Source organism: Corythoichthys intestinalis, chromosome 14 (assembly GCF_030265065.1).
Source record: "Corythoichthys intestinalis isolate RoL2023-P3 chromosome 14, ASM3026506v1, whole genome shotgun sequence".
Classification (NCBI taxonomy): domain Eukaryota; kingdom Metazoa; phylum Chordata; class Actinopteri; order Syngnathiformes; family Syngnathidae; genus Corythoichthys; species Corythoichthys intestinalis.
In genome coordinates, this window is record NC_080408.1 from 7,679,065 (window position 1) to 7,706,450 (window position 27,386).

General features: G+C 39.6%; 1 protein-coding gene across 2 annotated transcripts in view; it reads right to left on the reverse strand.

The window, feature by feature from the left end:
* Nucleotides 1-27,386, reverse strand: part of kcnab1b (potassium voltage-gated channel subfamily A regulatory beta subunit 1b) — a 131,189-nt gene that overhangs the window by 6,523 nt on the left and 97,280 nt on the right. For both annotated transcript variants that reach the window (XM_057857304.1, XM_057857305.1), the window contains exons 9-14: nt 20,711-20,797; nt 4,322-4,407; nt 930-1,050; nt 754-848; nt 352-472; nt 72-160 (exon numbers count right to left, since the gene is read on the reverse strand). In XM_057857304.1, the coding sequence (XP_057713287.1) occupies nt 72-160; nt 352-472; nt 754-848; nt 930-1,050; nt 4,322-4,407; nt 20,711-20,797 (599 nt within the window). The remainder of the gene's footprint in view (nt 1-71; nt 161-351; nt 473-753; nt 849-929; nt 1,051-4,321; nt 4,408-20,710; nt 20,798-27,386) is intronic.

Consider the following 27,386-nt stretch of genomic DNA (forward strand, 5'->3'; position numbering starts at 1 on the left):
GCAAAGGTTAAGCCCCTGTCCAAATCTCAAGGTTCCACTCTTAAGATTTTACATGCAAATATTCCGTATACCTGAATGGCACCAAGATTCTCTGTTAACTGGCTCGGATTCGAAGATCCCAACAGTACTGAGCTCACTCCCTCGTTCCTTAGGCACCACGCTGAAAGAGACATAAAAGGATAGATAAACTTTATTAAATCCTGTGAGGGAAATTAAAGCATCGCAAGACATGATGTTGCAAAGCATATTAAAGGTTCTTTCTCCAATGGATTCAAGGTATTGCAATTTTCGAAAACAAACAAAGTTTACAGCCCTCAAAAGTATTAAAAACATCAGGAGGAAGCCTCTAACCTATAGCCAGTTGGGGTAACGTACAACCGAGCTTCTCTGCTATATGAGCCAATTCTTTCAGCTTGGCTTGTTGTTTTCTTCCATCCTCACTCATTATTTTCTCCCTTAACCACTGGTATGGCTGTAAAACAAACAAATCAGATTACATAACCGAAGTGTATGAACTAATTCACTGCCTTTGACAGCAATTGACATCAATTTCATTTGAACAGTTCATTGTATTTGTACCACTGATGACTGAGGGGAATGCTGTCATTGCTTCGTTCCTAAGTTATTACAGAGTTATTACCATGTTATTACAGTGTAATATGTGGAATTATTGGTTTGGACATCTACTGCCATCAATGGCGGTGAATGAATTAAGGTGTTTTTTCTTAAGGCTGGTGGTCAAAATAAAACAACCTTCATGGAAGCCCTGGAGGACTCTGGCACACCGTTGTCATATTTCCCAGTGATGATGCCGCAAGCCAGAGGAGACCAGGAGACCACACCTACACCTGTAATTAAACGACAACAGGTGGATTTTAGATTCTGAAGGGTATCAAGGGAAGCCTGGGAGTGAGATTAATGAAACTAACCAATTTTGTGGTAGAGCTCCGGAAGCTGTGTTTCTACTTTGTCCCTCTGGAAAAAATGATACTCGGCCTGCTCGCAGACTGGTGGAATAAGATTGAACTGCCTGGCCACGGAGTAGGCTTCCTAAATAATTAAGGAGATACAGAAATTGTGGAAATACAGGGAACTGAACACAAGATAAGAATTGAACAAATCTGCAAATATGCAGTGGTTTACTTTCAGACGTGGGTAGTAGAACGTTACATTTACTTGAGTAACTTTTAAAAAAAATTTAGTTTTACTACGTCATACTTTTTACTTAAGCAGGCTCTAAACTCTTTCACCAAAGAGACGTTGCAACAATAATCACATGAATCCATTTTACCAGTCAGATGTAACAATCCAGTCACAAGACTGTACACAAGCTTATAGTCAGAAGTCCTATGATTCCGTCGACCTGTTCAATCATGTGGCGTCTTTAAAGTGCTGCAAAAATTCAACTGTTTTACATAAGAGTCAATATTACTCGAAAGCGCAGATTTCAACCTCTCTACCAGTTTTTATTTGGCTCCGATAGACTACGGAAAACTGTAAAGTTTTAATTTCCTGGTAGGAAGTATGTTTATATTTATTCTCAACTAGAGGGTATTGGTAGGGACGATATAACAGCATAACTTGTAAGTACACTTTTTGTTGGGGACGGGACCTGAATAAGACCGAAGAGATTATTGAACAGGGGTCAGGGCTAAATTTTTCACAAATATGAACCTAATTAATTGGCAAATTTAAATTGCAATGTTTGAACATAATTATATTAACATACACAATGAATACAAACTTGTTAAAAATCTCCTAACTACTACTACTACTGGAATGTACCCAGGAAAGTCGTCCCTTTTAAAAAAAAATTTTTTTAAACTTCTGGGTCATCCTCTTGCCGTTGTGTTGCGTGATTTTGCTGCTGTGCTGTGAGCCGTTTGCTGTTGTGCTACGAGCTATTTGCTGTCGTGTTGTGGCAGTTGGGATTTGTGCTTTTGCCAATTTGCAATCGCACTTTAGGAATTGGGGATCATGTTGTGACAATTTGCATTCGTGCTACGAGCCAATTGCTGTAGTGTTGTGGCAATTGGGGTTCGTGCTTTTGCCAATTTGCAATCGCGCTTTAGGAATTGGGGATCGTGTTGTGGCAGTTTACATTCGGGCTTTTTTCTTTTGCAAAGCGTTTGTGATTCGGGTTCGTGCTTTTTTCTATTTGCAAAGTGTTTGGACTTTGCATTTCGCCTGACACCTCTCGGTCACCGTAAATAACAGTTCATAGAGGTGACATTGTGGTGAGAAAAAAATACATCCTATTGTTTAAAAAATATCACACTGTAAGCAGTTACTCACAATGTTACTCATTACTTAAGTATTCTTTTCACTGAATACTTTTTTTTAATTGAGTAATATTATTTTGAAGTGATGCTACCCTTACTTGAGTCAAATTTTTGGGTACTCTACCCACCAAGGTATACATTGTGCATGAACAATTAACTGCAATATACAGTAGTGGAGGACAGTGTTGTCACGGATTACTTAAAAAAAGTAATTTAATTACTGATTACTGATTACACCTAAAAAAGTAATCTAGTTACTTTACTGATTACTTTATTATCAAAGTAACTAAGTTACTTTAAAAGTAACTTATCAGTTACTTTTTACCAATTTTCTCCTTTTGCTGCCTCAACATAAAAATAACAGAAAAATTTAATCACGTGCAATTGAGTTTTTCACATAAGGCTTGATCTTTGAGTTAGCGGGGGTTTAATTAGTCCATGGAGTTGATTTCAACCACCATTGACTCGCCCTAGCTTAGCCATCCCAGAGCCTTGAAACTAACAAATAACTGACAAACTGCACGAAATTTGTTTAAATAAAGTCCAACAACTAATTAAATCCCCACTAACTCCAAGATGAAGCCCAATGTAAAAAATTCTGAACTTCCCCTTTGAAATAAAGACCTAGCCATTAAAATGTTGTCTATAAAAGTTGAAAAGCAATAAAACAACAAAAATTTATGAAATGAACAAAAATCCTACAACGTAGTTTTCATAATGGGTCAAAATCATTTTTCGAACAAATCATGTGACTAATACCTTGAGACTATCCTTTGCTTTGCTTAGGCAAAACTAAACCAGAGGAGGCAAGATGGATATTTAGAATTTCTTTAAACCTAAGGTTTCAAACGCTACCAACAACAACTTCAACAGCTGATTGAACTCGAACAGTGTCAAGATGTGTGTATTTGATACACTGCCAATGGGTTTTCCCATTGGCAGTGTATCAAATACTTGTTCTCCCCACTGTACAGTATTGGCCAAAGGTTTGAAGACACCTCACAGGTGGATACTTTGAAGAATGTAGAATACAAAACCTGCTTTTAGTTATTTCACTTTTTTTGCCATTCCACATGTTCGTTCATAGTTTTGATGTCTTCAGTGAGAATTTACAATAGCAGTGAAAATATATAAAACGCAAAACTTATGAAGAAACTTTTGACTTTTGTTTCAGTCTTCAAAATGCTTCTCCCCGCAGTCCCACACATGTAAAACTCCGCCTACGATTATAAACTCTAACTATAAAATGTACATAATTACACATATTATAAAGGCTAGTTGCTGGCTGCCTCGTTAACTGTCATCTTGTTTTGAGTTTTTTTTTGCGACGCGTTGTGCTGTAATTCCAGGTGCTTCCTTGTTGAATTGGATGTCGAGTATATGGCGGTCGACAGTCCATCTGAGCCAGCGCAGAGTTTGCAACGCACGGAGATATTTTTGTCATCTTTACTGGACGGATATGTGAAGTAATGGCTGTATCTCCAGTGAGCAAACGCAGCCGTTTGTTGTATCTCTCCGGCTCCTTTACTGTTAGCATCCTGATAGGTAGCCACTAGCCAGGCTATGTGGCAGACGGCGCGCATACAGCATGGTACTGCACGTGACCCGTTTTTTCCCGATGAGAAAACGTGAGATGTGATGTCACTCCCAAACTCAAATGCGGTATTTTCTATTCAAATGCTCTTCGTACATGACTACAGTATTCTTCATTCTACAAACAGTATGAGGCAAAAACAAAATAGTAACGCACAGTTACTGAGGAAACTAATCAGATTACTGGCTTGGAAAAACTAACGCGTTAGATTGCTCGTTACTGAAAGAAAGTAATCAGATTACAGTAACGCGTTACAGTAACGCGTTACTGACAACACTGGTGGAGGAACACTGTGTAGACTTTCGGCGCCTTACAATTAAAACCAGCAAAGGCTTGATTATCGGATGTTTCTGCTAGATTATCGCAGGCACTCAACCAGTGGTGTTGTCTGTGTTCAGAATGAATTTTCCTCCCCGATTAAAATTGATTAACTGTAATCACTCACCATGATTTCCATAGCAGACCACCGTGATGTCCCCCAATACATGGACATGCCCTGGTTGATCACATGGGTCATGGCTCTCACTATCTCTTCACACACAAACAGAAAAGAAGAACAAAAACATTATGTTAATTACAAACAGTAAATAGTCTCTTTATAATGTGCATGAACTGCTCGGTGAAGAAAACACCGGGAATTTAAATATATATGATATTGCTTCTGTCTCTAATCGACCTTTAAATGCACCAATGAACCATCTGCTGTATACAGGCAATAAGAGTTATGCATGCAAGTACTGAAGCTCCGTATGAGAAGAGAAAACAGCAGGGTGCGATTAAAAAAAAAAAAAAAAACTGATTCTTTTTCTTTTCATCAGAAGTTCCCTCTCGGGGCCATCATGTGCCTCAGTGAGAGACAATGTATGTGTGTGTGGGTGAAGCAGGTGGGAGGAGAAATAACAGCTCCAAAAATGGGAAGTAATAGATCAAGATAATTGTAAAACCTGTTCATCAAATATATTTTCCATGAATAATACATGGTGCTAACTAGGAATTGTAATGCTGGATGTATAAAGGCATGTTAATTCTGAATAATATTCATAATTTTCATCTCCAGGACAACAATGTAGCCTCTTTCAACAGATGTCCATGTGGCATAGGTGAGATATCCAGCATTTTTCTATTAACACCCTGCTAACACAAGCACATTAAAAAAGATCATTGTGGGTGATTTTTTTTATTTTCCTTTTTACTTCAACTGATGTTGAGTTGCTATTAAAACAAACCTTTTAAAAGAATTAGCTCATTTTTGGGGGGAATTTGCATATAAGTTAGGGCTGTCAAACAATTACATTTTTTTTAATCGAGTTAATTACAAGTTAAAAATTAATTAATCATAATTAATCGCAATTCAAACCTTCAATAAAATATGCCATATTTTTCTGTAAATTATTGTTGGAATGAAAAGATAAGACACAAGATGGATAAATACATTCAACATACGGTACATAAGTGCTATATTTCTTTATTATAACAATAAATCAACAAGATGGCATTAACATTATTAACATTCTGTGAAAGCGATCCATGGATAGAAAGACTTGTAGTTCTTAAAAGATAAATGTTAGTACAAGTTATAGAAATTTTATATCAAAACCCCTCTTAATGTTTTCGTTATAATAAAATTTGTAAAATTTTCAATCAAAAAATAAAATAGTAGCCCGCCATTGTTGATGTCAATAATTACACAACGCTCATGGGTGCTTAAGCCCATAAAATCAGTCGCACCCAAGCGCCAGCAGAGGGTGACAAAACTCCCAAAAACACAAGTAACAAGTTGGCATTGCACTGTGCTGTCATTTTAATCTGTTTGAGCGGGGCATGTGCGCTAATTGCGTCAAATATTTTAACGTGATTAATTAAAAAAATTAATTACCGCCCGTTAACGCGATAATTTTGACAACCCTAATATAAATATAATATGAGGTGTATTTACTGGGAGCTAGTGCAGTACTGTTCAACTGGAAAGTGCAGCAAAGAGAGAAAATGCCATATAACATTTTTTGATCTCTGTATTTTTCTCTATAATTTTTCTCAAACCCACATGATGCAGCGATTAAAATGTCAGACATTTTTGAATTGAATGATGAGCTTCTGATTTTATGACTGTGATTGTGGGAAGGAGCAAAAGTGAACGACTACATTATTTGACTATATTGTAAAATTGTCCCCGAAATACACAAGAATACCAGTCAACGGATAGTTTACGTTATCCTTATTTAGCCCATTTTCATTGCAGTTTTTGCAAGTCGCCAACACAAAGACAGGTGATTTGTAGATCAAACTTGTAATTTGTTCCTTAACTCAAAACACTCGATTCTCAAATAATCTTTCCCCTTTGAAATCAATGTAAATTCTATCAATTTTTGCCACGTACAGTGTATTACAAAAGTGAGTACACCCCTCGCATTCCTGCAGATATTTAAGTATATCTTTTCAAGGGACACCACTGACAAATGACACTTTGACTCAATGAAAAGTAGTCTGTGTGCAGCTTATATAATAGAGTTCATTTAATTTCCCCTCAAAATAACTCAAAATATAGCCAAAATATCTAAACCCCTGACAACAAAAGTGAGTACACCCAGGCCCGGATCTAGGTTTACCCACCAGGGTGGGCACTAAGAAAACTTGAGGGGGCACCCCAAATGTGGGCTTTTTTTTAACCCTCTGCATTTCTCCAGGCTTGGGAACGGCGCAAGTAGGACACTGGCTTGTGTCCCGTTGAGGCTGCATTAATTTTGGGGAGGTTTGTTTTTTGTTTGTTTGTTTTTTTTCATTCTCGCTGTCGGCGTGATGTCACGATGACGTCATCTCGCATAGCAACGTGTCGCCATTTTGAGATGGGGGCACACACAGGTAAACATCCGTAGACAAACGCCTGAAATTCATATATTTCAGGTGTGTTTTGCGTCTTTTTTTCATTAAAAACATCTTAAACATGACTTATTATGAGGAGTCACTGCCGACAGACGCGAGGAGGCGATGCAACTTAAAATTAGCGTGTATTGGCCTGCAAATCTGCCCATACAAAGTCGCAGCTGATAGCTGGATAAACAATCCAAAGGAATTGCCTGCAGTGGAGTTCGGTAACATCTACAACTACCTCACAAAGTCACCCAGTAAGTTGACCTTTACCAATTACGTGGAATATGTACTGTGAGGAACTAAGAAAACTGGTAGTATATACGGAGTGATCATTTCTGCCGTAACCGGTAATTCGCCTCCAAGCGTTATTTAGCTGTGAACACGTCACGGCAAAATAATCAATTCCCACCAGGCCAATAATATACCGATTGACCGATCAGAGCAGTTCATGGCAAAAGAAAAATAACGCTTTGCAAGTTGTCAGTTACGGTAATAATAAAAATGCTTAGTCTATTGAATCCTAGCAGCTAATTGGGGCAAGAAAAATCGATTAAAGTTTACTCACCAGTAATAAAATGTCAGCTGCAAACGTACAGTAAATGTGCCTGGATTTAGGTTCCCACTGGCGAGAATGGTCCACTGAACCGTCTTGTTTTACTGTTCCTTAATTAATTGCTTTCAGCCATTTGCTTGTCCTTTTCTTCTCACGAGGAAGAATAAAGAACTTCAAATGCGGCTCCGAACTCTTCCTTGTGTTACAAACCTCAACACGGCAACTTTTAGTCATTCCGATGGAAAAAAAGACCGCAAATAAGACAAAAGTTCAACGCGTTTGTACTTCAATAAAGGACAGAGCAACTGCTTGTGACTCGTGTTTTGCCCCCATTTCAATATGGCGACGCATTGTTGTGGCTGGTGACATCATTAATGCCCGGATGTCCGACTGCGAGAATGTGTCTGGAGGAGAGAGAGGAAGCGCGCGGATAACAAATGAGGTTGGAAAAACAGCTTGTTTTGGTGATTGCTTGTTCGGCGTGGTTGCGGCCAACAGTAACCGTTAATCCTGCAATAATAAAGTAGGTGAGACCAACTCTCCGTGCGTTCTCTATATCCAGTGCGACGCTAAATAGAGACTGTGCCGTCACGATAGTCGTGGCTATGAACACCTTTCTCGTATCAACGACTCTACAGACGTGGCTATGTCTAAGCAGGTTTATTAACACTCAAAAGGGTGAAACTAAAGAAAACAGACAAAACAACACAATCAAATTATGCACAATATATGAAATCGCATATGTACTGCCCTATCTGTAGCAAACTGCATATGAAAATATGAATAAACAATTAGCAGAGCGCCCGAGACGCCATTTTGCCGACCCTCTAACTCGTGGGTAATTAGCATATCACAAGTTTCATGCTAAGTAAATCTGTCTCACTTTTTTAGCACTGAAGTACACACAATTCACATATTTACGTTTTTAAACACATTTAAACAATACCTACCGGCGATGCAACCTCAAATTCAAGGCAAAGTGGTCACAGAGATGGTGCGAACTGACTGCGGCCATCGTCGTGTGATTCCCTACTGAACAACTACTGAACATCCGTGTGACAGTTTCTTTCAAATAAAGTGCACATGGGATGCAGTAAATTAAGGCGTCCACTAGATGATGCTAATAAGACGTAAAAGCAATAAACTCAGGTATTCAATCACAAAACCCATCAATCTTTTATGCATAACAGAACACCGACATTTTGATTGGGTGGGCACGACTCACATCTGGGTGGGCCGTGCCCACCCTGGCCCACCCATAGATCCGGCCCCGAGTACACCCCTTAGTAAGTACGTACATCCCTAAATGTCCAAAATTGAGTACTGCTTGTCATTTTCCCTCCAAAATGTCATGTGACTCGTTACAGGAGTGCTGTCAGCATTGCTGCAGAGATTGAAGAGGTGGGGGATCAGCCTCTTAGTGCTCAGACAATACGCCGCACTCTACATCAAATTGGTGTGCATGACTGTCACCCCAGGAGGAGGCCTCTTATAAAGACGGTACACAAGAAAGCTCGCCCGTCTCATCAGACCATAGGACATGGTTCCAGTAATCCATGTGCTTTGTAGACATAACTTCAGCAAACTGTTTTTCGGGCTTTCTTGTGTACCGTCTTCAAAAGAGGCTTCCTCCTGGGGTGACAGCCATGCACTCCAATTTGATGTAGAGTGCGGCGTATGGTCTGAGCACTAACAGGCTGACCCCCCCACCTCTTGAATCTCTGCAGCAATGCTGACAGCACTCCTGTAACGGGTCACATAACATTTTGGAGGGAAAATGACAAGCAGTAATCAATTTGGAAATTTAGGGATGTACGTACTTACTAAGGGGTGTACTCATTTTTGTTGCCAGGGGTTTAGATATTTTGGCTATATTTTGAGTTATTTTGAGGGGAAAACAAATTAACTCTATTATATAAGCTGCATACAGGCTACTTTTCATTGTGTCAAAGTGTCATTTTGTCAGTGTTGTCCCATGAAAAGATATACTGTATTTTTCGGACTATAAGTCGCTGTTTTGTTTTTCATAGTTTGGCTGGGGGTGCGACTTATACTCAGGAGCGACTTATATGTGAAATTATTAACACATTATGATATCATTTCGCATGTTATTTTGGTGTTTCGGAGTGACATTGATGGTTTGGTAAACTTTTTTGCAAGTTCTTTATGCTGTAGTTATCTGAATAACTCTTAATAGCAATGGCCACGTTCGCATTCTGCCTTTGGCAATGTGTGTTCAATTGTATTATTGACTTTTTTATATTGAAATGCATGCTTCTAGTTTGTGGCACTTTCACGCCCAAGTGGGGGCGCACTCGCACTTGTTTACACGAAGAAGAGCGCTCACACACCTGAAGAAGACGCACAGCTATGCAGCCTCTGAGCGAGTGGGCGAGAGAGCGAGAGAGAGAGAGAGAGAGAGAGAGAGAGAAACACGAACCTACGTTTATTGTTTATTCTTATATAATATCTCTACAGAGGCAACGCCTGTGTGTATCATCTTTTCTGTTGTTGTTGTGCGTTATCCACCCGCGATCGGACACTTAGAGCCAGTTGTGTGGTTGTTTGTAGGATGTGCTAATGCTAGCGAACGCATGCTAACCGTTTGTGTCATTGCTGTATTAGCAGCTAATTATCATTTATTTACGTTGATGCAAACCTGTTTGGTATCGAGGAGGTAATTGATTTGTATTATTTCTATTTTTAGTTTCACTCTTCAAATAATGGTGTCATAACGACGGACAAAATAAAGTCAGCAAATTATACAGACGTCCAGCATCGTCATTTGGGAGTTTAGCTCGCTGTATAGCCAGGACCGAGCCGTACCGCCCTGATGAGGACAGTATATTCGCATTTTGTTGTTCATGCATCATGTAACATTATTATTAGTGGTGTCAACAATAATCGATGCGGCGATGCATTCCGGTGCGGGGCATGGACAATTCGATTCGATGCGAGCAACAAGCCAAATCAATTCAGTGCATTTTTAAATATATAAGTACATTCAAAAATCTTCCCTGCGCAATTCTGGTGATGCAACGGATTTGGTTTCCTCATTTGTATTATTATTCTCATGGTTCATTTTTTACACACGCGCTCTGGTCAAGTTTCCCACCGCCCTCGTAGAAGCCAAAATGTCTCCAGATGTCTGCTTTCAATGTCTAAGGTGCATCAATAATCTTTCTCGCTCCCTCTTTCTCTGCTTCAGCCAATGTTATGTTATGCCCTATCTCTTAGAGGTTAGATCTTGGGCCCAAAATGTTAAGCATTCACGTTGGGGTCGGGTCGGGCCACCGCGCCGCTCCACCTAATAAATTATAAATTTAAAAAAATGGGATAAAACCGAGAGCAGGCTCTCTGTATTGTGCATTTGCTTGTGCACGCACATGAACGCCGTGGCGCCGCCCGCTTTTTCTTCTCCTCCTCCCGCTGTGGCGCTTGCGATTTGTTACGAAAGACACTTGTATTTATGCACACAAGGCAACAGAAATGTGATCCGTTCGAATCTTCTCCTCTGTTTGTCTGCAAAACCGTTTTTTTTTTTTTTTTTTTTTTTTTAAATAACAAACTTTCACAGCGTTATTTCGCTGTGTAAATGCTTTTATAATGATCATAAAAATATGTAGACTATTTAAACATTAAGATTTTTTTCTGCCAACTCGAAGAATTGAAAATAAATTGCTGCTGCTGCGTTTTTTTTCCGCGTCACTCCAACAAGAAACAAAAAAAAAAATCGGGTTTTTCGGGCTGGGCCTGCATATCGTTAACTGATCAGGCTCGGGCTGGGTCGGGCTTCAATACCAGCGGGCCGTGTCGGGTCGGGCTGGATTTTTTAGGCCTGATCTAACCTCTATTGCACGTATATAGTGGGCAAGGCCTACATTTTACTTTTGTTCTACATTGCAATTTAGTTGATGTTTTGTTTGCAACTGAACTGATCCCTGGATTGATATTGCGATAAAGATGCTGCTGCACTACAATATTTTCTTTGTCGTTTTCTTTAATATTTTCTTGAATATTTTTATTGATGGGTCGTTGTGACTAAAATACAGTGACTGTTATTACTGATTTTGCACAGGAGTTCAGATGTTACACTGTGTGAAAGGCTGCTACTGTGTGAAAAAAAAAGAAAGCCCTGGTCTCATTCAAAGCACTAAATAAATGCTGTGATCTTTTTTTCTTTTTAATATATATATATATATATATATATGCATATATATATATATATATACAGTCCCTTGCAAAAGTATTCGGCCCCCTTGAATCTTGCAACCTTTCGCCACATTTCAGGCTTCAAACATAAAGATATGAAATTTAATTTTTTTGTCAAGAATCAACAACAAGTGGGACACAATCGTGAAGTGGAACAACATTTATAGGATAATTTAAACTTTTTTAACAAATAAAAAACTGAAAAGTGGGGCGTGCAATATTATTCGGCCCCTTTACTGTCAGTGCAGCAAACTCACTCCAGAAGTTCAGTGAGGATCTCTGAATGATCCAATGTTGTCCTAAATGACCGATGATGATAAATAGAATCCACCTGTGTGCAATCAAGTCTCCGTATAAATGCACCTGCTCTGTGATAGTCTCAGGGTTCTGTTTAAAGTGCAGAGAGCATTATGAAAACCAAGGAACACACTAGGCAGGTCCGAGATACTGATGTGGAGAAGTTTAAAGCCGGATTTGGATACAAAAAGATTTCCCAAGCTTTAAACATCTCAAGGAGCACTGTGCAAGCCATCATATTGAAATGGAAGGAGCATCAGACCACTGCAAATCTACCAAGACCCGGCCTTCCTTCCAAACTTTCTTCTCAAACAAGCAGAAAACTGATCAGAGATGCAGCCAAGAGGCCCATGATCACTCTGGATGAACTGCAGAGATCTACAGCTGAGGTGGGAGAGTCTGTCCATAGGACAACAATCGTACACTGCACAAATCTGGCCTTTATGGAAGAGTGGCAAGAAGAAAGCCATTTCTCAAAGATATCCATAAAAAGTCTCGTTTAAAGTTTGCCACAAGCCACCTGGGAGACACACCAAACATGTGGAAGAAGGTGCTCTGGTCAGATGAAACCAAAATGGAACTTTTTGGCCAAAATGCAAAACGATATGTTTGGCGTAAAAGCAACACAGCTCATCACCCTGTACACACCATCCCCACTGTCAAACATGGTGGTGGCAGCATCATGGTTTGGGCCTGGTTTTCTTCAGCAGGGACAGGGAAGATGGTTAAAATTGATGGGAAGATGGATGAGGCCAAATACAGGAACATTCTGGAAGAAAACCTGTTGGTATCTGCACAAGACCTGAGACTGGGACGGAGATTTATCTTCCAACAGGACAATGATCCAAAACATAAAGCCAAATCTACAATGGAATGGTTAAAAAATAAACGTATCCAGGTGTTAGAATGGCCAAGTCAAAGTCCAGATCTGAATCCAATCGAAAATCTGTGGAAAGAGCTGAAGACAGCTGTTCACAAACACTCTCCATCCAACCTCACTGAGCTCGAGCTGTTTTGCAAGGAAGAAAGGGCAAGAATGTCAGTCTCTCGATGTGCAAAACTGATAGAAACATACCCCAAGCGACTTGCAGCTGTAATCGGAGCAAAAGGTGGCGCTACAAAGTATTAACGCGAGGGGGCCGAATAATATTGCACGCCCCACTTTTCAGATTTTTATTTGTTAAAAAAGTTTAAATTATCCAATAAATTTTGTTCCACTTCTCGATTGTGTCCCACTTGTTGTTGAATCTTGACAAAAAATTAAAATTTCATATCTTTATGTTTGAAGCCTGAAATGTGGCGAAAGGTTGCAAGTTTCAAGGGGGCCGAATACTTTTACAAGGCACTATATATATATATATATATATATATATATATATATATATACATGCAGTGATACCTCAGCTCACGAACATAATTGGTTCCCAGAAAGTGTTTGTAAGGCGAAAAGTTCGTCTTCCGAACATTTATTTCCTATAAGAAACCATTAAAATGAGAATCATCCGTTCCCAGGTCCCCATAAAACATAAGTTTCTACTAAATAAGCCTTAAAACTACACAAAAATATACCTTATTTTATGTATAATAAATGTGCTATTGTATTATAATTAAAGAAATTAACTGTACTGTAGAATAAAGTCGTTTTATTTACCTTTGTGATGGTAGTTGATGGCTTGATGGAATGGAGTGGGAGGAGGAGGGAGGGAGGGAGTTACTGTTTGGAAGGAGAGTGTTACGGGCAAAGTGCGCAGTTAGCGTAGACTCCAGCGCTGTGTCCCACACATGCTTTTGGTTGTTAATAAAAGTGCCCACAAAAAGCCATCCGACGCCTCTGGGTGTTTGTATACACGCCGCCACCTTTCTGGAGAGGAAATCGGGCGAACCGAAGACAAGCGACGACAACGAGCCAACGTGACTCGCCGGTCCACTTTTCACTACGGTGGGAAGCTGAAAGCACCGCCAATTACCAGTCGAGGGCGAATTGGTAACACGAGTCACCTTCCATAATGACTGTAGGTAACTCTTTTTCGGTCCCATAATAGCAAAAGTACACTCAATATGGTCCAAAATGTCTATCAAACACAAACCACGTCCGCACTCAACGAAAGGGAGGAGACGAACTGGGACGCCGTGGGCGTGCGTCAGCTTCTCGTGGCGCTGTTCGACCGCGTGGTTTCGTTCGTCCGCCGAAAACTAGTTCGTCAGCAGAGACTATATGCTCGCGAATTTAATGTTCTTGAGGCGAAAAGTTTGTGAGCTTAAGCGTTCGTGAGCTGAGGTATCACTGTATATGAAAGTATTTTCATTTGACTTCAACCAGGAGTGACACAAGGGCCAATAAAAAGTTGTTTAATGTCTGACCGCTTGTGCTGCCTCATGATTCACGAAAAATATGCTTTGCTTTAGAATTTTAATGCATCCCAGGCTTTAATGCATCGCGATGCATTGCCGAATCGAACCGAATTGTGACCTTCTGAATCGAATTGAATCGTAGCCCTCCAAATCGTAATCGAATCGAATCGTGAGGGCAGTGCCGATGCACACCTCTAATTATACTGTACAGTTATTCAGCATGTTGTTCTTTATTGTATTTTATATTAAATTGCCTTTCAAGATGACATATCTGTTCTATGTGTTGGATTTTATCAAGTAAATTTCCCCCCAAAATGTGACTTAATACTCCGGTACGACTTATATATGTTTTTTTTCCTCTTCGTTGGGCATTTTATGGCTGGTGCGACTTATAGTCCGAAAAATACGTTACTTAAATATCTGCAGAAAATGCGAGGGGGTGTACTCACTTTTGTGATACAATATACATGTGTATTTTTTGGCTTTTCAGTTTTCGGTTTTGGCCAAGAAGTTGGCTTTCGGTAATCTTTAATAATTATGACTTTGCTACATGAATGCGATTTGTTAACCTGTCTATGACCTGTCCAAGCCAATCACTCGAACGAAGGGTCGCATCTCAAAAAATGTGTATCTTAAGGCAGAAACAAAGATCAATAAAGCTCCATTTTTTAAACATTGCTGCTTAGATCCAATCAGCATTTTGTTCCATTGTTTCTGTGGCTGCTGCAATAACAATAAAATAAATGTAATCTAGTCCAATCTAATGGTAGTAATGACTCAGGTGTATACGGTAGCTTTCATGAGACCCAAGGGTTCAAAATAGCCTTTTAATACCTGTATTGAAGACTTGAGGAAAGACAGGCGTTTCTGATGAAATCTCAAGACAGTGCTGATTGATTTACCAAAGCAAAGGATTTATAATGGATTTTATTCATTGCTTGCCACAAGCCCTTCTCCTCATCTGCCTGTGTCTGGCCGATTCTCACATTAAGTTAATTGAATGAAGTCAATGTGCTGCATTTGGGTCTGTCAAATGAAAATGACACAGAGTGGGAGAGTTTTACTGCCGGCTGTGCAGTGTATCTATTAAAACAATAGACTGATTTTGAAGTTGACGCATGGCTTTGTTTTCGTACTCCCTCAGGTGTTGTCTCATCAATGCTGCTATAATGGGAGAATTTTATGTTTGTTTGTTGACATAATGATTGAATTGCCACTTTTTGACCTGCACTTTTAGACCGTGCCATTACTCACAGTGAGCTGTGCAACAATAAAGCCCAATGAAGAAGAATATGTCGCGCCCGACCCAGTAGAGCATGTTGGATCAGAACAGTGAGTCTCAGTTGTTTTAAAAACGAGATCAAAGATCAAGCGAGGATGAAAAAAAGAATTATATTGTCTAGAGGCGTGCGAAATTTCCGATTCTTAGATTATTCGCGGTTCAGCCATGGAAGATTCGAGAACAATTCAGAAACATCCAAATTCCGATTACTGAATTATACAAGGTAAAGCAGAAATAAAACACAGTCAGCGCGGTCTTCGGGACGCAATGAGGAACGGACCGAGAGCAAATATCATGTTCAAATTATGCTGCTAAATATAAAATCAAAAATACCTGACTGCGGCCGACAGCTGGTTCAAACAACGCCCAATTGCTAGTTGCTACAAACATACGGCCACATACGGCTATAGTAGATATCACATATATGTAGAATTAGATGCTAAATGACAGACGACGGCGGTGTTAGACCATATAAAGAGAACTAGATGCAAAGTGACAGACTTGCCGTTTAGTAGTTGCTGCGTTGTAAACAGCCGCCATCTTAAAGCAGTAGACTTCTCTAGAAGGTTCTGTTGTAGCGAACCTAATTCACTTTTTATCTAAAGTACTCCTAAATCAGCAAAATCTTGACTTGAATCTATCTTTAAATAAATGAAACAGCTTTAAAACTGACATGTTGTAAGTAGAGATGTCCCGATCGATCGGGATGCCGATCGATTGGGTCCGATCACGTCATTTTCAAAGTATCGGAATCGGCAAAAAAATATCGGCCATGCCTTTTTTTAATATACAGTGCCTTGCAAAAGTATTCGGCCCCCTTGAACCTTGCAACCTTTCGCCACATTTCAGGCTTCAAACATAAAGATATAAAATTTTAATTTTTTGTCAAGAATCAACAACAAGTGGGACACAATCGTGAAGTGGAACAAAATTTATTGGATAATTTAAACTTTTTTTAACAAATAAAAAACTGAAAAGTGGGGCGTGCAATATTATTCGGCCCCCTTGCGTTAATACTTTGTAGCGCCACCTTTTGCTCCAATTACAGCTGCAAGTCGCTTGCGGTATGTTTCTATCAGTTTTGCACATCGAGAGACTGACATTCTTGCCCATTCTTCCTTGCAAAACAGCTCGAGCTCAGTGAGGTTGGATGGAGAGGGTTTGTGAACAGCAGTCTTCAGCTCTTTCCACAGATTCTCCATTGGATTCAGGTCTGGACTTTGACTTGGCCATTCTAACACCTGGATACGTTTATTTTTGAACCATTCCATTGTAGATTTGGCTTTATGTTTTGGATCATTGTCCTGTTGGAAGATAAATCTCCGTCCCAGTCTCAGGTCTTGTGCAGATACCAACAGGTTTTCTTCCAGAATGTTCCTGTATTTGGCTGCATCCATCTTCCCGTCAATTTTAACCATCTTCCCTGTCCCTGCTGAAGAAAAGCAGGCCCAAACCATGATGCTGCCACCACCATGTTTGACAGTGGGGATGGTGTGTGATGAGCTGTGTTGCTTTTACGCCAAACATATCGTTTTGCATTGTGGCCAAAAAGTTCAATTTTGGTTTCATCTGACCAGAGCACCTTCTTCCACGTGTTTTGTGTGTCTCCCAGGTGGCTTGTGGCAAACTTGAAACGAGACTTTTTATGGATATCTTTGAGAAATGGCTTTCTTCTTGCCACTCTTCCATAAAGGCCAGATTTGTGCAGTGTACGACTGATTGTTGTCCTATGGACAGACTCTCCCACCTCAGCTGTAGATCTCTGCAGTTCCTCCAGAGTGATCATGGGCCTCTTGGCTGCATCTCTGATCAGTTTTCTCCTTGTTTGAGAAGAAAGTTTGGAAGGACGGCCAGGTCTTGGTAGATTTGCAGTGGTCTGATGCGCCTTACATTTCAATATGATGGCTTGCACAGTGCTCCTTGAGATGTTTAAAGCTTGGGAAATCTTTTTGTATCCAAATCCGGATTTAAACTTCTCCACAACAGTATCTCGGACCTGCCTGGTGTGTTCCTTGGTTTTCATAATGCTCTCTGCACTTTAAACAGAACCCTGAGACTATCACAGAGCAGGTGCATTTATACGGAGATTTGATTACACACAGGTGGATTCTATTTATCATCATCGGTCATTTAGGACAACATTGGATCATTCAGAGATCCTCACTGAACTTCTGGAGTGAGTTTGCTGCACTGAAAGTAAAGGGGCCGAATAATATTGCACGCCCCACTTTTCAGTTTTTTATTTGTTAAAAACGTTTAAATTATCCAATAAATGTTGTTCCACTTCACGATTGTGTCCCACTTGTTGTGGATTCTTGAAAAAAAATTAAATTTCATATCTTTATGTTTGAAGCCTGAAATGTGGCGAAAGGTTGCAAGATTCAAGGGGGCCGAATACTTTTGCAAGGCACTGTATATATATTTTTTAATTAAATCGTTTTCTTATTGTATTTAACATTACAGACATAATATGTTACACTCATCCAGAGTCTTTAGTTTAGGCTTAAGGTAGGGTTATCAAATTTATCCCGATAACGGCGGTAATTTATTTTTTATAAAATGTATCACGTCAAAATATTTAACGCAATTAATGCATGTGCTGCACGACCCACTCCGCATTGTAGCGCTCAATCTGTAATGGCGCCTATATAGAGAGATAAAAGGCAGTGTAAAATGAGTAGAGTCAATTTTGGTAGCCTTTGGAGCCTTTTTTTTAATTGGCTAAAGCCTTACAATCCCTCTCCCTACGATTGGAAATATCATGGGAAGCAATGTGGGGAAGCAAGGTAGCAATTGATCTTTTTCTTAACACCTTATGTTATTTCCCAACGCAGAGAAGATATATGGATTGGTAGCACTATGCACAGTCATGGTTCCACTTCCCATCATGCATTTGGGCATGGCTACAGTATCATTTACTGAAAGCTCAACAAATACACTAGATGGCAATATTTAGTCACAATATACAAAGTCACAAGTCTTTCTATCCGTGGATCCCTCTCACCGAAAGAATTAATAATGTAAATGCCATCTTGAGGATTTATTGTCATAATAAACAAATACAGTACTTATGTACTGTATGTTGAATGTATATATTTGTCCGAGTTTTATTCATTTTTTTCATAATGCATTGCCAAAATGTATATGATCGGGAAAAATTATCGGGAATGATTGGAATTGAATCGGGAGCAAAAAAAAGCAATCGGATCGGGAAATATCGGGATCGGCAGATACTCAAACTAAAACGATCGGGATCGGATCGGGAGCAAAAAAAACATGATCGGAACAACCCTAGTTGTAAGTAGACAGAAGGGAATTTTTGTATTAACGGGAGCAATTTTATCAACTTTAACGGTTGATTCACATCATTAAATTAATTGAATGTAGTTTAAAGCTGCTGATACAGAATGGGGACTTGAGTATTTTATTTAATGTTTTTAACTATTAACTTGATACTAGTTTGGTTTAGCCTGATAGGATTTTTTATTTTTAACTATTTTGGAAAGAATGTACAAAACATTAAAAGCGGGGGGTTGTGGTTTGGGTGCCATCAATAATTGATTTATAATCGAATCGGAGCCTCTGAATCGTAATCGTAATCGAATCGTTAGGTTCCCAAAGATTCCCACCTCTAATATTGTCTCTGTTGTGTAAATAGCTAGATCGAGAATCAAGCAAGGGTGCAAAAAAAAAAAGAAAAAAAAGAAAGAACGGCGTAGAGAGTGATGAGTTGACCTGAGAAGAAAGGCAGTGATTCTAACAAAGGAAGACTTCGTTTCGCCCCAATTACATCACTTTCTGCGGCCTTGAGGGACAGGAGTTGCCTAGCACAGAGTCAGGGACACTCAAAGTCACAGAACCAAATACAAACACTAACTGCACCTGTTAGATGGCTTTCTTTGAAATTTTATATAGCACCCTGTTTGGAACAGTATTGTGGATTCAACGTTTATACACCATATCATTTTCATTCGTGTAAGCAATTGCGGTTCCTGGCACAGGTGTGTTTGGCGGTCGCCCTGGTTGGCAAATTTCTTTGGTGCAAGCACGTGAGTGATTGTCTACTATGATAATAGGGCCCCCTAGCGTTGCAATGGCGCTTCCTGCAGACCATGGTTTCTGTCTGCACACAACACCACAAGAAGAAACAGGTGGAAACATTTGGTAGGGACGATATAACAGCATAACCTTCATGTACAGTGGTATGAAAAAGTATCTGAGCCTTTTGGAATTTGTCACATATCTGCATAAAATCACCATCAAATGTTATCTGATCTTTGTCAAAATCACACAGATGAAAATGTAGTGTCTGCTTTAGCTAAAACCAGCCAAACATTTATAGGTTTTCATATTTTAATGAGGATAGCATGCAAACAATGACAGAAGAGGGAAAAATAAGTAAGTGAACCCTCTGCCTAAGGAGACTTAAAGAGCAATTGAAACCATTTTTACATGTGTGCCCAATCACTGATGAGGGATTTAAAGCTTCTCTGCCCACTATAAAACACACACCTGGTAAGAAATGTCTTCATGAGAAGCATTGCCCGATGTGCATTATGGCTTGTTCAAAAGAGCTGTCTGAAGACTTGTGACCAAGGATTGTTGATTTGTATAAAACTGGGAAAGGATACAAAACCATCTCTAAAAGTCTGGATTTTCATCACTCGACTGTCAGAGAAGTTGGCACAGCCTATTAAAATATTGAATATAACTTTTTTCAGGGCATCCCCAAGCAATTTGCCACCCCCACCACTAGTTAGCACCCTAGGCAACTGCCTAGGTTGCCTATGCCTAGGGCCGGCCCTGAGTGAGAGCAAGAAGAGGTCACAATGGAATAAAATATTGCAAAGGAATATGAGTAGGTTAAGTGGGAAGGAAGCAGCAAGTGTCAAAGGACAAAAAAAAAACACTTGTACCACGAGAATCTGACCCAAAAATATACCAGTTTTACCCAAGCGGACCGTATAATCCTACTTCTGTAAAACAGGGAGGGCTAAGACACCTCATGGAAAGCAATGATCCCACTGAGAGAAAGAAAGTGACACCCCTAGGCAAAAATAGAGGACGAGAGTCGAGGTAAAATTCTCCGATTAGTAGAGATGTGTGTGTGTATGCCAAGCATAGCTGTACACACGCAAACACTAATCCTCTCTGACCACAGATCTGGGGGGCCCTTCTAGTATTTTCTCACCTTCTCAAGTTGCAGGACAATATGCATTGTCCCACCCGGACCCTCAATCATTTGCCACCCCTCCTCTGCAGCCACTTACCCTCCATGGGAGTGTTGTTGTCCGGTCGGTTAGCGAAAACCACATCGACATACTCTAGCTGCATCCTCTGGAGGGAACCCTTTAAACCTGCACAGTCAGACACACAAATTTACAATACATTGTCAGGTTCAAATATAAAGCGTTTTGATCATATCAATATCCTTAATGTTCAAGTTAAGTACTAGTAGTACTAGTAGTAGCAGCTACATTTTAGGACTCAACAGCACTAGTCCAATTGTATAAGTTTGAAAAACCTTAATAGCAGAACTTAGTCTTTCTATAGCAGTGCTTAAGGACAAAGAGTTTTCTTGTACCTTAAGATGAATATCAAACAAATTGCTTCCTATACAAATACACCGTTTTAATGCGATGTTGACAATATCAACATCTATTGGGAATATGCTTGAGCCATAATTATAGTGGCGGGTATTTATAACTGTCATTTTACATATTCGTAACATGAATTTCGAGTATTCCACTGCACTCAAATAGCCTTGCGTCAGAGGTCTATGTGGACTTTTGATACCATGAAGAAGTGAGGATTGATGTTTACCTTGAGCATGCTATTTCTATCTCTAGTATATAAAAAATAAAGAGTTGGATATCTATCATATGTTCTTAATGACCTCAGTAGGGCCTCACGTGAGCGAGACTCTACTCTTTTTTGAGAGGTGGGGTACGGATACCATGGCAGATGGACAGAGAGATAGCTAAAAAGTTACAGTGTATCACAAAAGTGAGTACACCCCTCGCATTTCTGCAGATATTTAAGTATATCTTTTCATGGGACAACACTGACAAAATGACTAGGGCTGTCAAAATTCTCGCGTTAACGGGCGGTAATTATAATTTTTAATTAATCACGTTAAAATATCTGACGCATTTAACGCACATGCCCCACTCAAACAGATTAAAATGACAGCAAAGTGTCTTGTCCACTTGTTACTTGTGTTTTTGCTGTTTTGTCACCCTCTGCTAGCGCCAGCACCATGAGCATTGTGTAATTATTGAAATCAACAATGGCGAGCTACTAGTTTTATTTTTTGATTGAAAATTTTACAAATTTTATTAAAACGAAAACATTAAGAGGGGTTTTAATATAACATTTCTATAACTTGTACTAACATTTATCTTTTAAGAACTACAAGTCTTTGGATCGCTTTAAAAGAATGTTAATAATGTTAATGCCATTTTATTGATTTATTGTTATAATAAACAAATACAGTACTTATGTACAGTATGTTGAATGTATATATCCGTCTTGTGTCTTATCTTTCCATTCCAACAATAATTTACAGAAAAATATGGCATATTTTATAGATGGTTTGAATTGCGATTAATTCCGATTAATTTTTAAGCTGTAATTAACTCGATTAAAAATTTTAATCGTTTGACAACCCTAAAAATGACACAATGAAAAGTAGTCTGTGTGCAGCTTATATAATAGAGTTCATTTATTTTCCCCTCAAAATAACTCAAAATATAGCCAATAATATCTAAACCCCTGGCAACAAAAGTGAGTACACCGCATGGAAACTACATACATCCCTAAATGTCCAAATTGAGTACTGCTTGTCATTTTCCCTCCAAAATGTCATGTGATTCATTATAGGAGTGCTGTCAGCATTGCTGAAGAGATTGAAGAGGTGGGGGGGTCATTCCCACCACCATGCTTGACTGTTGGCATGGCACACTTATCTTTGTACTCCTCACCTGGTCGTCGCCACACATGCTTGAAACCATCGGAACCCAAAAAATTTGATTGTAAAAATTTGATGTAGAGTATGGCGTATGGTCTGAGCACTAACAGGCTGAACCCCCCCCTCCCTCTTCAATCTCTGCAGCAATGCTGACAGCACTCCTGTAACAAGTCACATGAAATTTTGGAGGGAAAATGACAAGCAGTACTCAATTTGGACATTTAGGGATGTACGTAGTTTCTATGTGGTGTACTAACTTTTGTTGCCAGGGGTTTAGATATTAATGGCTAGATTTTAAGTTATTTTGAGGGGAAAACAAATTAACTCTATTATATAAGCTGCATACAGGCTACTTTTCATTGTGTCAAAGTGTCATTTTGTCAGTGTTGTCCCATGAAAAGATATACTTAAATATCTGCAGAAATGCGAGGGGTGTACTTACTTTTGTGATACACTATAGCTAGAGTTGGCCAATAAGCATGTAGAAGACTCCATGGTCAAATAGAAGAAGATTCTTTGGTTTGATGAGACTAAAATTGAGCTTTTTAGCCATCAGCCAAGACATTATGTTTAGCAGAAAACAAACACTGCAAATCACCAAAAACACACCATCCCCACTGTGAAGCATGGATATGGGAGCATTATGTTGTGGGGATGTTTCTCTGGAAGGCTTGCAAAGATAGACGGCAGAATGAATTATGCAAAAGACATCCAAGGGTTTTTTTTGATAGGCACTGTATAAAAATTCTTATCGAAATTTTTTGGTCAGTTGCAAGAAATATGTTTCTTACGAAGAATGGCAGCTGGAGAAGGTTATACCGTATTGGCCCGAATATAAGACGGTATTTTTTTGCATTGAAATAAGACTGAAAAAGTGGCGGTCGTCTTATAGTCGGGGTCTAGACATTATACTAGTGATGTGTCGGTCGCGAACGAGCCGGTACAAAGAGCTGGCTCTTTGAAGTGAACGATGAGAGCCGGCTCTGTCATTTTCCCTCCCCTCTTTAAAGGGGAGGGGCTTGGTACTAGGTACTGCACGGAGTGCACGGCACGCTGAGCACATGCTCCGTCGCGTCTGCAAAGCCACAGACAGACACAGGAGGAGGAAAGGACGCACGAACGCGATTTGTAGGCCTTCAAGATGAGCTGAAAACGCAGTAACATTTGGAGACATTTTAATTGGTTAAAGTCAGATGACAATAGGGCAGAATACCGTATCTGCAAACTTAACCCCTTATAGTCTATTGTGTCACATTTGATACTTAGAATTTCATTATTTTGAGACTAATTTAGAATTTTAAAAAAATATATATTTTTTTTAAATGATGGATGCAAGTCAACACATGCATCTGCAGGTTCCATGAGAAAAAAAAATCTGGATTTAGCTTAAAGACTGGACAAATAATTACTGAGAGAAGGAGCCGGATCAGCCCGTCCAAGTTGAAGTATTTAGTTTTCTTGAATGCAAATTTAAAATAAAGCAAGGAGTATCTTATCTTTGTTAAAATGAAGCAAAGAGTAGCCCATGTTTGTTTTGTTCGCTGCTGCTGTTGTTGCAGTTACTACTCAGTATATTTGTTATGATGCAGCATGTTTGATTGTTGTTGGCTGAAGTTTAATTTTGTTGCTTGTTTATTGTTTGGAGCCTTTTTAATGTTCAATAAAATAAGTAAAAACCCTTTTCTTTGCTTGATAATTGTTGCTATTTGCAGTCAGCAGAGTGCAAAATTTAGTTCACCGAGTCATTTATCAAAATGTATGCTAAATTTGTCATAAATATTTTAAAAGAAAAGCTAAAGTTAAAAGAGCCGTTTGAGAGCCAAACTCAGTTTCACTGAGCCGATCCAAATGAACCGGTGTTCTGCCAAAATATCCTACATCGGCGAAACGTCCTACATTAGTCGAATTTGAGACCTAAAGTACTACCGTGCGCTCTAAACTTGTTTTGTTTAGATGCATACAGGAATAAGGTACTAAAAAAATGCCTGCAGAAAATACTTAAATGTAGTTATATCAAATAAGGACGGTTTAAACATGCTACGTGACTAATGTGGTCAACTGCTTCAAAGCTAACACAAAAAAACACAATGGTTAAAAGTATGAGAGGGTAATACATGCAAAAAGTATCTTTGAGGCTGTGAAAAGGTTCTAAATAACTAAATAAAAACAAAAATAGTGAGTAATCGCCGCCTCTAACAGATGTGCGCATGCGTGTGAATGCATGCGCAAGCGCCCTGAGCATTGTGTAGGACGTTTCGCCGCGTAGTAAGGAATGGCCGAACACCTGATCACCGTAAAGCAGGGGTCCCCAACCTTTTTTGCACTACGGACCGGTGTTCGACCATTCCTTCGACCATTGTAGGACGCGGTGAAACGTCCTACACAATGCTCAGGGCGCTTGCGCATGCATTCACACGCATGCGCACATCGGTTAGAGGCGGCGATTACTCACTATTTTTGTTTTTATTTAGTTATTTAGAACCTTTTCACAGCCTCAAAGATACTTTTTGCATGTATTACCCTCTCATACTTTTACCCATTGTTTTTTTGTGTTAGCTTTGAAGCAGTTGACCACATTAGTCACGTAGCGTGTTTAAACCGTCCTCATTTGATTTAACTACATTTAAGTATTTTCTGCAGGCATTTTTTTAGTACCTTATTCCTGTATGCATCTAAACAAAACAAGTTTAGAGCGCACGGTAGTACTTAAGGTGTCAAATTCGACTAATGTAGGACGTTTCGCCGATGTAGGATATTTTGGCAGAACACCGGTGTTTTTTTTTTTTTTTTTTTTTCACGGACCGGTGTTCTGACAAATTTTGCAACCCATCAAAAATTGCAACGATGCGGTTCTGCGCATGCGCGTAACGTTAAACATAGCTGCAGCAGCGATTCCAAAGTAAATACTACATACTTTCTTGAAAGAAAGGAATATCAACTTACGTTTGATCATGGAAGGACTTGTAGAAAAGTTCTCCTCAGATACATCCTGCCATTTAAGCTGCACACAACTGCACACCGCTCTCACCATTAACGACTTCGCCTTGTCGTTAAACAGAAGCCCGCTTCACAAAGATACAATTTTGGAAATTGTAGCAAGGTTTTCAATGCTCTTGTAGCGATGTCAGGATATTCCAGAATGACTTTAATCCAGAACCTCGGTAGAGTTGTTGTCTCAAATGTACGCTTAATAAGGTCGCCGTCATTTGCGATCTCTACAAGTTGATCTTTCTGTTGCGAAGGCATGCTCGAATCACTTGGTTTATTCACAAACGGGTCACGAATCCACTCCTTCGCAGTTCGTGGGTCTTCGAGGTTGTAGGCTCGTCAGGTGCCCTTTTCGCCGTAAAACTATCTCCAAAGACGTCTGTTTTTCAGTCATCTTCGCTCGTGTGGGGGCTAATTATTTCCGGGAACAAATGTGCTGCGCCCGCGGCCTAGCAATACGTTGTTGCCGAGGACAAGCGCACATAGATATATTATATACACAAACAAGATGTACTGTTAGCGGTCCAATCAATGGGTTTCTATGACATCATTTTAATCTGTCCCCTAGTAATATATCTAGAGTAGACAGAGATATTGGTGTGTTGAGCAGGGGCACAGGGTTCATACAGCCAGAATGCGATCGTTATTAAATTATTATTTCTGTGCGGCCCGGTAGCAAACGCGCCACGGACCGGTACCGGTCCGCGGCCCGGCAGATGGGGACCCCTGCCGTAAAGAGCCGAAATTCCCATCACTACATTACACCCATTCACGATGCTAGATGGCGCCAGATATCATTGAAGCGAATGCTGAACTTGACTCCCCAGGCCAAAGCGGACCCCTTATGGTTAATGCAGTTATTGCAATTTTGTTGTTTTATCACAATAGATTGGTTTATTTACAATTCAAAAACCAGAAGCCATTCATTTACGAATGTGATTGCACTTTAGTTTACATATTTAAATGTTTAGATATTAAGATTTGAATGAGGCAAAAACACATGCTTTTTCTCTCAAATATATTGTTATAATCATTTGTTTCAGATATAGTGTAATTATTTTCTGTATTAAATTAATTTGGTGTTCAAAAAGTTTTTTTTCAAACTTGAGTCTTGAAAAAGAGGGGGTCGTCTTATAATCAGGGCCGTCTTATATTCGGGCCAATACGGTACTTCTAATGGCATTTACACAAGAAAAAAAAAGCTGTCATAAATGAGGGTAGCAATTTAATAGATTGTCAAGGCGAACACCATACAGAGCTTCGAACTGTGAGGCAGATTAGCGCCAGAGGCTTCCTTGTCTTCAACTAATCCCAGTGAAGATTTCAGCCTTTTCTGTCCCTCTTCATTGTACACTTCCAAAATCCCAGAAACAGCCAGAACATGGATCCTAATCTGAGTCTGCACCGTCACGGCGATCGGCGTCCTCTGTCTTGCAGATTATCTTAACTGGCTCTGAAGGGGAGTCTATTTTTGGACCGTCATGTTGAACAACAAAGATATTCCTCTAGTGTCTGCTATGAATAATATATTCTCATTCCACGAAAGATGACCTAGTCAAGGAATCACTCTGTCCTGTGGGCTAAATTTTAAAGAGAGTGTGCTGAGACGCACTCATTTTCCTGCAGTCACCGCAGCAGCACTCATCTACGCTACTGATTAAAAGCGTTCTAGAGACGAGTCAGAGGGCGAAACTCAATTTGGCGCTTAATCTATGTGCCAAGGATCACCCGAGGCACCGAGCTTTGGTCAAAGTGATAAATAGTGTTTGCAAATGATTAAAAAAAAAAAAAGCAGAAGTCAGCTTGTTTGTTGGTTTCATTTTGAATGAGATTGAAGAGAAAATATTAGGTAAACTATCATCACTTGTGCTCATGGGACCAACAGAATGAGAAGTAAATGACCTCTAAGTTCTTGCGCCTGATCAAGTCATGTCACTCAAGTGGAAGTTCAGAATTTTTGACTGATTAGGGTTAATCTTTGAGTTAGC